Source organism: Entelurus aequoreus, linkage group LG11 (genome assembly GCF_033978785.1).
Source record: "Entelurus aequoreus isolate RoL-2023_Sb linkage group LG11, RoL_Eaeq_v1.1, whole genome shotgun sequence".
Lineage (NCBI taxonomy): Eukaryota > Metazoa > Chordata > Actinopteri > Syngnathiformes > Syngnathidae > Entelurus > Entelurus aequoreus.
In genome coordinates this window covers 4894512-4907011 of record NC_084741.1, presented here as the reverse complement: position 1 = coordinate 4907011, position 12500 = coordinate 4894512, and the positions used below count along the sequence as shown (strand labels likewise).

The 12500-nt window shown below is 41.7% G+C and overlaps 1 protein-coding gene and 1 long non-coding RNA gene across 2 annotated transcripts in view; one reads left to right on the top strand and one right to left on the bottom strand.

Moving 5' to 3' along the window:
• The window catches only part of LOC133659708 (uncharacterized), a 44595-nt gene that overhangs the window by 19788 nt on the left and 12307 nt on the right, over positions 1 to 12500 (top strand). The gene's annotated exons all lie outside the window — the stretch shown is intronic.
• The window catches only part of fam110d (family with sequence similarity 110 member D), a 48467-nt gene continuing 40735 nt past the window's right edge, over positions 4769 to 12500 (bottom strand). Inside the window, exon 2 of the mRNA XM_062062312.1 lies at positions 4769 to 7734. Coding sequence (XP_061918296.1) covers positions 5854 to 7179 — 1326 coding nt within the window. The 5' untranslated portion in view covers positions 7180 to 7734 and the 3' untranslated portion in view covers positions 4769 to 5853. The remainder of the gene's footprint in view (positions 7735 to 12500) is intronic.

Sequence of the window (12500 nt, the reverse complement as noted above, 5' to 3'; positions counted from 1 at the left end):
TCAGGGAGTGAGTTTTACCATGCTGACTGGCCTCTGTCACAGGAGTACCTTTTGTTATATTACAAATCATGTAAGTCAATTATCCATGCATCCTCCTCCGCTTATCCGAGGTCGCTAGTACCCGTGATCTTGTCCTTTCGGTCATAACCCAAAGCTCATGACCATAGGTGAGAATGGGAACGTAGATCGACCGGTAAATTGAGAGCTTTGCCTTCCGGCTCAGCTCCTTCTTCACCACAACGGATCGATACAGCGTCCGCATTACTGAAGTCGCCGCACCGATCCGCCTGTCGATCTCATCATCCACTCTTCCCTCACTCGTGAACAAGACTCCCAGGTACTTGAACTCCTCCACTTGGGGCAAGATCTCCTCCCCAACCCGGAGATGGCACTCCACCCTTTTCCGGGCGAGAACCATGGACTCGGACTTGGAGGTGCTGATTCCCATCCCAGTCGCTTCACACTCGGCTGCGAACCGATCCAGCGAGAGCTGAAGATCCTGGCCAGATGAAGCCATCAGGACCACATCATCTGCAAAAAGCAGAGACCTGATCCTGCAGACACCAAACCGGATCCCCTCAACGCCCTGACTGCGCCTAGAAATTCTCTCCATAAAAGTTATGAACAGAATCATTCAATTATGCTAATGTTAAAGTATTTCAAAAGTAATGTGTATTTTATGCTAAAATGTATTTATTTGATATTTTCACATTTAATGTTTGAATGTTTACCAAACTTTTCTTCTTTGCTAATCTATATGATCATGTGAAAAAAACTAACTATTGTACTGCAGACAAAAGGGTGCAATTGTGTCAAAACAAGCACCCCTACAAAAACATACATCGTAACTGTACAGCATGGGTCACCAACGCGGTGCCCGCGGGCACCAGGTAGCCCGTAAGGACCAGATGAGTATCCCGCTGGCCTGTTCTAAAAATAGCTCAAATAGCAGCACTTACCAGTGAGCTGCCTCTATTTTTTAAATTGTATTTATTTACTGGCAAGCTGGTCTCGCTGTGCTCGACATTTTTAATTCTAAGAGAGACAAAACTCAAATAAAATTTGAAAATCCAAGAAAATATTTTAAAGACTTGGTCTTCACTTGTTTAAATAAATTAATTATTTTTTTTACTTTTCTTCTTATAACTTTCAGAAAGACAATTTTAGAGAAAAAATACAACCTTAAAAATGATTTTAGGATTTTTAAACACATATACCTTTTTACCTTTTAAATTCCTTCCTCTTCTTTCCTGACAATTTAAACCAATGTTCAAGTAATTTTTTTTTTTTATTGTAAAGAATAATAAATACATTTTAATTTAATTCTTCCTTTTAGCTTCTGTTTTTTCAACGAAGAATATTTGTGAAATATTTCTTCAAACTTATTATGATTAAAATGCAAAAAAATTATTCTGGCAAATCTAGAAAATCTGTAGAATCAAATTTAAATCTTATTTCAAAGTCTTTTGAATTTCTTTTAAAATTTTTGTTCTGGAAAATCTAGAAGAAATAACGATTTGTCTTTGTTAGAAATATAGCTTGGTCCAATTTGTTATATATTCTAACAAAGTGCAGATTGGATTTTAACCTATTTAAAACATGTCATCCAAATTCTGAAATTAATCTTAATCAGGAAAAATGACTAATGATGTTCCATAAATTATTTTTTTAATTTTTTCAAAAAGATTCGAATTAGCTAGTTTTTCTCTTCTTTTTTTCGGTTGAATTTTGAATTTTAAAGAGTCGAAATTGAAGATAAACTATGTTTCAAAATGTAATTGTCATTTTTTTTGTGTTTTCTCCTCTTTTAAACCGTTCAATTAAGTGTAAATATCATTAATTATTAATAATAACATAGAGTTAAAGGTAAATTGAGCAAATTGGCTATTTCTGGCAATTTATTTAAGTGTGTATCAAACTGGTAGCCCTTCGCATTAATCACTACCCAAGAAGTAGCTCTTGCTTTCAAAAAGGTTGGTGACCCCTGCTTTACAGTGTTTCTGTAAAATCGCTGCAACATTTTGCAACACACTCTTTAGGGGACTGAAGAAATTAACATTTGCGTAAAAATTTGAGCAAGACTGGTTGAAAACACGGCTGCCATTGAGCAAAATCTCTTACTTACCAACAGTGATGGGCAAGCTACTTGAAAAAAGTAGTATGCTAAGCCCGTGTTTTTCAACCGTTTTTGAGCCAAGGCACATTTTATGCGTTGAAAAAATGCGGAGGTACACCACCAGCAGACATCATTAAAAAACTAAACTCAGTTGACAGTAAAAAGTCGCAATTGTTGGATATGACTTTAAAGCATAACCAAGCATGCATCACTATAGCTCTTGTCTCAAAGTAGGTGTACTGTCACCACCTGTCACATCACACCCTGACTTATTTGGACTTTTTTGCTGTTTTCCTGTGTGTAGTGTTTTACTTCTTGTCTTGAGCTCCTATTTTGGTGACTTATCCTGTTTTTTTGGTATTTTCCTGTAGCAGTTTCATGTCTTCCTTTGAGCGATATTTCCCACATCTACTTTGTTTTAGCAATCAAGAATATTTCAGTTGTTTTTATCCTTCTTTGTGGCGACATTGTTGATTGTCATGTCATGTTCGGATGTACTTTATGGACGCCATCTTTTCTCAATCAATCAATGTTTACTTATAAAGCCCTAAATCACGACTGTCTCAAAGGGCTGCACAAGCCACAACGACATCCTCGACTCAGATCCCACATCAGGGCAAGGAAAAACTCAACCCAATGGGATGACAATGAGAAACCTTGGAGGGGACCGCAGATGTGGGGACCTTCGGTGCAATGGACTTCTCAACACGCTGTAAGTCTTTGCTGTCGTCCAGCATTCTGTTTTTGTTTACTTTGTAGCCAGTTCAGTTTTAGTTTCGTTCCCTAAGCTTCAATGCCTTTCCTTAGGGGCACTCACCTTTTGTTTATTTTTGGTTTTAGTATTAGATACCTTTTCACCTGCACGCTGCCTCCCGCATATTGTGGTCACGACAAACCATGTTCCCGACATCTACAAAGCCATTTGCTACCTGCTGCCACCTACTGATATGGAAGAGTATTACACGGTTACTCTGCCGAGCTCTAGACAGCACCGACACTCAACAACAACACATCATTTGCAGACTATAATTACTGGTTTGCAAATAATATTTTTACCCCAAATAGGTGAAATTACATAATCTCCCACGGCACACCAGACTGTATCTCACGGTAGTGTGCCGCGGCACAGTGGTTGAAAAACACTGTGCTAAGCTACAAGTTACTCACCATTAAATATAGCTAAGCTTCAGGGGAAGCTATCGCCGGAGAATTGTAGCAAGCTACACTACAAGCTACACGACAAAAGTAGCTTGCTAAATCAAAGCTACATTTAACGGAATTTATATACAGTATACAAATGTTACTGGGAGTGTACGAAAGGACCCAATAAGAGTACATTACTAATAACTGTCTGCCATTTAGCTGGGGACACCCTACAACTACCTATAGGGGTCCCCGCACCCAACTATATGTATTTATTTCGGTTTTTTTTGGCCCACCCCTATAATGTTATTTATTTTCTCTACCTACAGTAAAAACTGCATCTATCTATATCTTGACAAAAACAAACAACAACTAAAAACTACATTTTTGGGCATTGTTTTCTCTAAAGTCATACATTTGTCTAAATATGGCTAAGGACAAGCATCATTGTGGATTTCCTGGACATCATCTTCTTTACTAAAGGAAACATCTAATCAGCCCTTTGAGACACTTGTGATTTAGGGCTATATAAATAAACATTGATTGATTGATTGATTGAATCTGCGGGAGAGAATCCCTCTGCCATTATAAAGCATGTTTCTTTTGAGTGGTCAGCTTGAAGCGTCCCTCTATCTCCGACTCCCTCGTCGTCATCTGACATGAATGCATGCTGTTATGATTTTGCTTCCTGGTTTCAATGACTTTGATCAATTGATTGAAACTTTTATTAGTAGATTGCACAGTACAGTACATATTCCGTACAATTGACCACTAAATGGTAACACCCCAATAAGTTTTTCAACTTGTTTAAGTCGGGTCCACGTTAATCAATTCCTTATGTTGCCTCTGATTGGCCAGTCCGTAATGTTTAGCCCTAACCTTAGCCAATTGTGACTCATCATACGAACACCAACCAATCATCATGGATGGTCTCCGTATGTATGGATGTTCTCGTTCATCCAGGTCTTGTATTTTCTCCATATAATTTTTTGGCCTGGATTCGCAGTCCATTTTCTCTCTTTGTAGCTTTGATGTAAGCTACCTAGCTACATGGGTCTAAAAGTAGCTAAACTAAAAGAAAAGCTACTCGTTAGAAAAATACTGCAAAGCTACTGGAAAATGTAGTTAAGCTACGTAGCTTAGCTACATGTAGCTTGTTACTGCCCATCACTGCTTACCAAGCAGCTAACTGTCCATAAGTCATTGTCTACTGTGAGGATATCTATATTACATGCCAGCATGTCTTCCGAAAAATTTTGACCTCAACCCAACATAAAATAACACTATTTGATTTGTTTTCAATATTTTGTATTATTGATCACATTAGTGCTGTATTGCAAGTCAGTCAATGAGTATAACTAACTTTGACATGGTAAACCATTAAGTAGTCCAAAAAACATTCGGTGTACAAAGATCTTGCCATTCCAGGGGTTCCCCAGGTCTTGCAACTTCTTCTCTTGTTTGTGTGCTTTTATATCAAAATGGAGACTCAACACTCATAATCTGCCATGTTTTCATTTATTTGCTGTGTACATCATAAACAAATCTCTTTGGAATTACAAGTCTCATATTCACGTGTTTAAAAAAACCCCAAAAACTAACAGAGTAAACAATGCACATGTGCTTTCCAAGGGGGACATAAAACAAAGCTAACATTTGGAGATGATCAACACACTACTGCGAGTCATTGTATTTTCTATTTTCTGAACCCGGGTTCAGTGATGGTCACATGTGAGACTCTCAGTCTAACCCCTGCATAGCTGGGAAGACCCCCAGTTTGGATGTCAGCGCTATTCTACAGAAGTGACCTTTGGTGGAGATAGTGATGAGTCAGTGATGGATGGATTGAAGTGAGGTAGGATCTGTGGTGGAAAAAGATGTGAAGCTTTTGGTTTTACCGCCACGTGCATCTGAACAGGGAACAGCTGCTGCCGTCATGCATCTTTTACATGTAGCTATTGTTGGTCTTTAGTGTATAATATACTGTAAGCCCCTGCATCTTTTACAAGTTTGACTCAAATGTTGTTAATCGTTTACAGCAAGTACAACTGTGAAGACGGAACGCAGCGTTTGTGGTCCATGACTTTACGCAAACAAATATTGGATAGTGTACACAAAAGCAAACTATCAAAGCTACCGTACATCTCTTCTCTCTGTGTCCACTCCAGTGCATCAACAACCCCACTGGGGTGCCCCACTTGTTTATTCCAACGCCTGCGTTTAAGGAGTTAAAAATATATATATATATAAAAAATGGCAACACACAAACTCAACTGGGGCATTTTCGATTGAGGTACACACGGTTCACTTCACACAGTTTTCCAGTTTAGATAAAAATAGCTTAGTGGTTCGTCCACTTTTAATCGACCTGTGTCTGTGGTGTCATGACTAGCATACACTTATATAGTTATGTGCCCCTAGAAACCAGTTCTGCTCATAGAGAGGACGCCACTGTCAATTCTGTACATTGTATGCATAAATAGTTTGACAATTGTTAACTGCAAGAAGACTTTGAACAACATTTTTTTTCCATAAGGAACAACCAAAGAAATCTCAATTCCCAGACTCTGCAATACTCTTCTCTTCCCGCTGAATCAAACCGTCGACTCTTTGGGTCCTTCTCGAGCAGCGTTCTTACATCCATAGAGCCACTTGATCACCCGAGCATTCCTCTCGATGATGGAAACGCCAGTGGGGGGCTGCTCGGCCAGCTCGTCCTCGAACAACCCGTCACCAGAGTGTCGGGAGAACTCGCTGGCTTCTGAGCCGCCGCCTTCGTCACCGGTGACGCTGCGGAGTGCCAGCGAGAGGGTGTCTATGGAGCTGGCACCGGAGAGGAAATTCTGCCTGCCCAGGCGGTCTATCATGTCCAAATCAAGGCCGCAAAAGTCGAAGAAATGTTCCTGATCCGATGAGGCCACGGAGCAGCGGAGTTCTGATTTGGAGCCATGCAGCTTAGTCCTGCGTGCTGGCGGTGGCGACGCCCGTCTCCATGGGTCATTTTCATCGTTGTGTTGACTTGAGTGATTGTTGTCTGCATCAGTGGTACTTTTGGTAAATCTATCACTGGTCTCATCATTAGTAAAGCTTAACTCTGGACTGGGCATAGGTTCTGGACTATGTTCTTGGTCTGTCTTACTGGACCTCCTGCTCTCTGGTCCACCATCTGTTATCTTATCGTTAGTCCATGACATGCGAGAGTCACCATCTCGTGAGGGTGTTTTCTCCTCACCAATGACCATCTTGTGAATATTTCCGTCTCCCCCATTGCTCTTTTCCCTCATAGAGCCCTGGAAGAGGCGACGGACGAAACTGTAACCCTTCAGTTCCATGCTAGTGTTCTCCCCAACACTGGAACCATTAGGGCTCTTGCACTCTTTCTTCTGGCGGTAAATGAGGAGCGAGTCGGGCCTCAGCATACGTTTGCCTGTGCTCCTTCGAAGCACGGGGGCGCTGTGCGGCGCCACCAAGGTCTGGAGTCCCGGTGTCCTGGGACTAGGGGGCTTCCCGTTGTTTGCGTTGTTCCTGTTGTGAGCCTCAACGTCAATTGAAGTCCGTCGGTTCTCTTTCCTGGAGTCGTCGTTTTCATTCTCATCTCTGGAGTCGAATGATCTGGACAGAGTGGAGAAGGGGGTACTGGATAGCCGGCGTGGGGGAAGCTGAGGGCTGAAACTGCCGGGGATGGCAAAGGCTCTTCGAGGAAGCGGCGGTGGGGTGGTGCACGGGACCAGCACGGGCTCTTGTTTGGTGTTGATAACCTGTTGGCTCTTGACATATTTGGCTTTGTCTGCTTCCAGCCTTTCCACGGCGCTACCGGAGCGTCCGTGGCTCCCGCCGTCAATCTGCCGGCGCAGGTAGTCGGGGCCCTTGTTAAGCAGCCTTAGAGGGGACGGGGATCCAATTGGGGTTAACGGCTTCATGCTGATTCAACAGAATGGAACAAACATCAAAGCTTGTTGTTCTTCTGCCGTTCTACAGGGTGCCGTTGTCGGTCCCGTGTCGCTTTCAACGCTAATGAGAGTTTAAAAAAAGCTTCATTCCATTTCGAGGAAGATTTGAGAGCTGCGAGAAGAGGTATAGCAGTTCAGGAAACCGCAAGTTTACGTTGGGTGTAAACTTTCTGCAGGCTCTTTTTAGTGTAATCTTAGAGCTTTAGGCTAATTGATATCCAGTATTTACACAGTCAGGCGAGCGGGGGCAAAGGGAAGTCCTTTTTCTGTCACTCCCAAACGAGACACTCCCTGCCCACAATGCAGCCAAAATAGCAGGCAGGGTGCGCTCGCTCCAAAGACTTTCTTTTTTGTCCTCCCCCACTTTTTCTTCTCAGTTTCCCTTTTTCTTTGGTTCTCCTCTCAAAGAAACCTCATTTGTACTGAGGACCTTTTTGTCGTTGGCGAGGGCGTCCAGCAGCAGGGCACGTTAACGCGTCCGATGGACAGGCGGGTCCTGGCTCTCGCCTCACCTGTGTGCGGACCCTGGGGACGGGGACGGGGGGGGGGGGGGCAGAAGGAGAGACGTTTTAGTTTACAAGTAGAGAGCAGATGGCAGGCACAACAACTTTGCTCCCTGTGCTTTATTTAAAGTTGGGGGGTATGTCCTCAGCAGGCAGCCATGCAAAGCCGGCATGTGTCACACAAATATTTATATAAATATATATGCAGTAAATACAACCTTTGCTCCTTGAATACACACCAGGCAAAAGGGGGACAATTCCGCTTCTGCCTAACATTATTCATGACACTTCTCAGAAAGCATCAATTATTTTGCACCTCTAAATACAGTAACCAACTGGGTAAGTGATTAGAGTTTGAATCATCAAAATAGCTTGTAATTATAGATTTTCACACAGAACTAATAAAAAGTATGTGCGATTTCACTCAGCCATACTGAAGAGTTAGATGAAGTTCTGAGATGTTTTATCACTCCAACAAAAGTTTAATTGGAGATCACCTTAGTATTAGAAACCAAATTGTTTGTAGTAAGTAAGTAAATACGCGCTTTTCACAGATAAAATCACAAAGCGCTGTACAAAACATAGGTGAAGTAAAACAACAACAGTTCAACTAAGACAACAGGGGCAACATAATAAAAAGGTGATTAAAAATGATAGTTAAAAGGTGCATTAACTAAAAGCTTTACTAAAAAGAGAAGTTTTCAAATGTTTCTTAAAAGTGTCAACACAGTCAAGATCACGGAAGGACTGGTGCAAGTTGTTCCAGAGTCTTGGAGCTATAGCCTGGAATGCCAGGTCTCCACGTGTTTTAAAACGAGTTTTTGGGATCTTTAGAAGACCCTGCCCTGAAGACCGCAGGCTGCGCCCTGAAGAGTAGGGGTCTAACAAGTCAACACAGTCAAGATCACGGAGGGACTGGTGCAAGTTGTTCCAGAGTCCGGGAGCTAAAGCCTGGAATGCCAGGTCTCCACAGGTTTTAAAATGGGTTTTTTGGATCTTTAGAAGACCCTGGCCTGAAGACCGGAGGCTGCACCCTGAAGAGTAGGGGCATAGCAAGTCAGTGATGTACTGAGGAAAGTCAGGACTAAAATCTTCAACTGAATTTGACTGGAAGCCAATGAAGACTGGATCAAATGGGAGTGATATGGACTGTTCTGGGTGCAGCGGTCTAAAGTCTGGCAGCTACATTTTGTACCGTCTGAAGAAATATTTCTGAAGTGATAAAAACAGTTTTTGGTCAGTTGACGACACAGACCCTCCAAAGACTTGGACTGAACCAACACAAGCCCAAAGTTTCTGTTAGAATAATTATATATAAGTTATCACAGAACTCCTATGCTTGAAGGCAGTTGCTATAGTTATTATCTATTGTGCTCAAGCTGTACTTTTTCTTCTCGTGCAAGGGCACATAACTTATCTTCCACTGCAAGTTCGGAGTTGCCTCGCTGCAGATGTTTCTGTCTTTCAGCCTGCTAAACAGCCAAGGACGGACCTCAAGTACCTCAACGAAATCACAAGCTACTGAGCTGCTTGCTTAATGTGTGACCTCTCCCTTTAGAGGCAGCCTCAGCGATGTGACTAGGGAACTCCTGAATAAAATGGGGGGCGCGTGGGCCCCAGAGCGTGGGGGGGGGGGACTGAACCTGAGTGTGCAGCTCCATGCGTTCTCCTCATGAGCAAAATTGAACTCTGTCTCTGCGGGATTCCTTGCTTCTTGTTCTGTCTAATAGATAGTTTGGTGCTTAAACCTGACAGTTTCTTAGGCTGCTTTTAACAGATGCACCAAGGGAGTTCTTGATCCCATTTGTGGTACACATACACATATCTGTTTGTATAGAACTATTCCCACTGGCATGACACACAAATCAGACTTAAAAATAACTGACACACTTCTAAAGCAATTCATCTATTTAAAGAGTGCTACAGTTGAACAGGTGAAACAAAGGGATGTTTTATTTAAAGCATGTCGTCGTGTGTCTGTGTTTAGTACACCTTTCTGTAGGGGGGCTTTGGAACGGGTGATGTGATGCAAAAAAAAAAATAGACGGATAAATATATGAGCAAAGGAAGGGAAAAAGCAAATTCATAAGAGGCTATTTTAGCGTTTCCTCCGGGGTCTAAACAATGAACAAGCTGTATTTTGGCAGGTAAAAATAGGGATGAATCACTGTCTCGCCCCTTCAAAAGCACCCGCCTGACACCTACCAAGTGTTGCATCATTTAGTTTTTACAGCGTTTTTAAGCTATATGGGATAGTTTAAATCAGGGGTGTCCACACTTTACTTTTCAATGTACCAAGTGGAGGGGATCATTCATACATATCACTTATATTGATTTATTTATGAAAGAGAGGTTAACAAGTTAAAGGTGTTTAATGATAATACAAGCATGTTTAACATTCCTTTCTTTCATGAAGACAAGAATATAAGTTGGTGGGATTGTGATGACTGGCATTGATTGGAATCAGTTGCAATTACCGTGAATTGATTAACGTGGACCCCGACTTAAACAAGTTGAAAAACGTATTCGGGTGTTACCATTTAGCGGTCAATTGTACTGTACTGTGTAAACTGTACTGTTTCATGTAATGTATTCTCTTCTTTTGCAATCTACTAATAAACGTTTCAATTAATCAAAAAACGGCAGTGATGATAACTGTCAGGTTCAAACACTGATGACATCTATTAAACAAGACAGGAAGCAAGGAATTAAACAAGAGACGGAATTCAATTTAGCTCAATTGAGAAGAAACGTGTAGACTACAGTGTCGTCCCACGCGCTGACGAAAGATTGTATGCCTCCTCTTTTATTTGGACTTTCCCTGATTACATGGCAACAGCTGTTTCTAAGGGAGGGGGGTCGTAAACAGCCATCGCCTTTGGTTACAAAACAGTTCAAAGAAAAGGTGCCTGCAGGGGAGTCAGGCCCTAACATTGTGAAAGTCCAGTCCATAGTGGATCTAACATAATAGTGTGAAAGTCTAGCCCATAGTGGATCTAGTTAATAGTGTGAGTCCAGTCCATAGTGGATCTAACATAATAGTGTGAGAGTCCAGTCCATAGTGGATCTAACATAATAGTGTGAGAGTCCAGTCCATAGTGGATCTAACATAATAGTGAGAGTCCAGTCCATAGTGGATCTGACATAATAGTGTGAGAGTCCAGTCCATGGTGGGTCTAACATAATAGTGAGAGTCCAGTCCATAGTGGATCTAACATAATAGTGTGAGAGTCCAGTCCATGGTGGGTCTAACATAATAGTGAGAGTCCAGTCCATAGTGGATCTAACATAATAGTGTGAGAGTCCAGTCCATAGTGGATCTAATATAATAGTGAGAGTCCAGTCCATAGTGGATCTAACATAATAGTGTGAGAGTCCAGTCCATAGTGGGTCTAACATAATAGTGAGAGTCCAGTCCATAGTGGATCTAACATAATAGTGAGAGTCCAGTCCATAGTTGATCTAACATAATAGTGAGAGTCCAGTCCATAGTTGATCTAACATAATAGTGAGAGTCCAGTCCATAGTGGATCTAACATAATAGTGACAGTCCAGTCCATAGTGGATCTAACATAATAGTGAGAGTCCAGTCCATAGTGGATCTAACATAATAGTGAGAGTCCAGTCCATAGTGGATCTAACATAATAGTGTGAGAGTCCAGTCCATAGTGGGTCTAACATAATAGTGAGAGTCCAGTCCATAGTGGATCTAACATAATAGTGAGAGTCCAGTCCATAGTGGATCTAACTTAATAGTGAGAGTCCAGTCCATAGTGGATCTAACATAATAGTGAGAGTCCAGTCCATAGTGGATCTAACATAATAGTGAGAGTCCAGTCCATAGTGGATCTAACATAATAGTGAGAGTCCAGTCCATAGTGGGTCTAACATAATAGTGAGAGTCCAGTCCATAGTGGATCTAACATAATAGTGAGAGTCCAGTCCATAGTGGATCTAACATAATAGTGAGAGTCCAGTCCATAGTGGATCTAACATAATAGTGAGAGTCCAGTCCATAGTGGATCTAACATAATAGTGTGAGAGTCCAGTCCATAGTTGATCTAACATAATAGTGAGAGTCCAGTCCATAGTGGATCTAACATAATAGTGACAGTCCAGTCCATAGTGGATCTAACATAATAGTGAGAGTCCAGTCCATAGTGGATCTAACATAATAGTGAGAGTCCAGTCCATAGTGGATCTAACATAATAGTGTGAGAGTCCAGTCCATAGTGGGTCTAACATAATAGTGAGAGTCCAGTCCATAGTGGATCTAACATAATAGTGAGAGTCCAGTCCATAGTGGATCTAACTTAATAGTGAGAGTCCAGTCCATAGTGGATCTAACATAATAGTGAGAGTCCAGTCCATAGTGGATCTAACATAATAGTGAGAGTCCAGTCCATAGTGGATCTAACATAATAGTGAGAGTCCAGTCCATAGTGGGTCTAACATAATAGTGAGAGTCCAGTCCATAGTGGATCTAACATAATAGTGAGAGTCCAGTCCATAGTGGATCTAACATAATAGTGAGAGTCCAGTCCATAGTGGATCTAACATAATAGTGAGAGTCCAGTCCATAGTGGATCTAACATAATAGTGTGAGAGTCCAGTCCATAGTGGAGCTAACATAATAGTGAGAGAGTCCAGTCCATAGTGGATCTAACATAAGAGTGAGAGTCCAGTCCATAGTGGATCTAACATAATAGTGAGAGTCCAGTCCATAGTGGATCTGACATAATAGTGAGAGTCCAGTCCATAGTGGATCTAACATAATAGTGTGAGAGT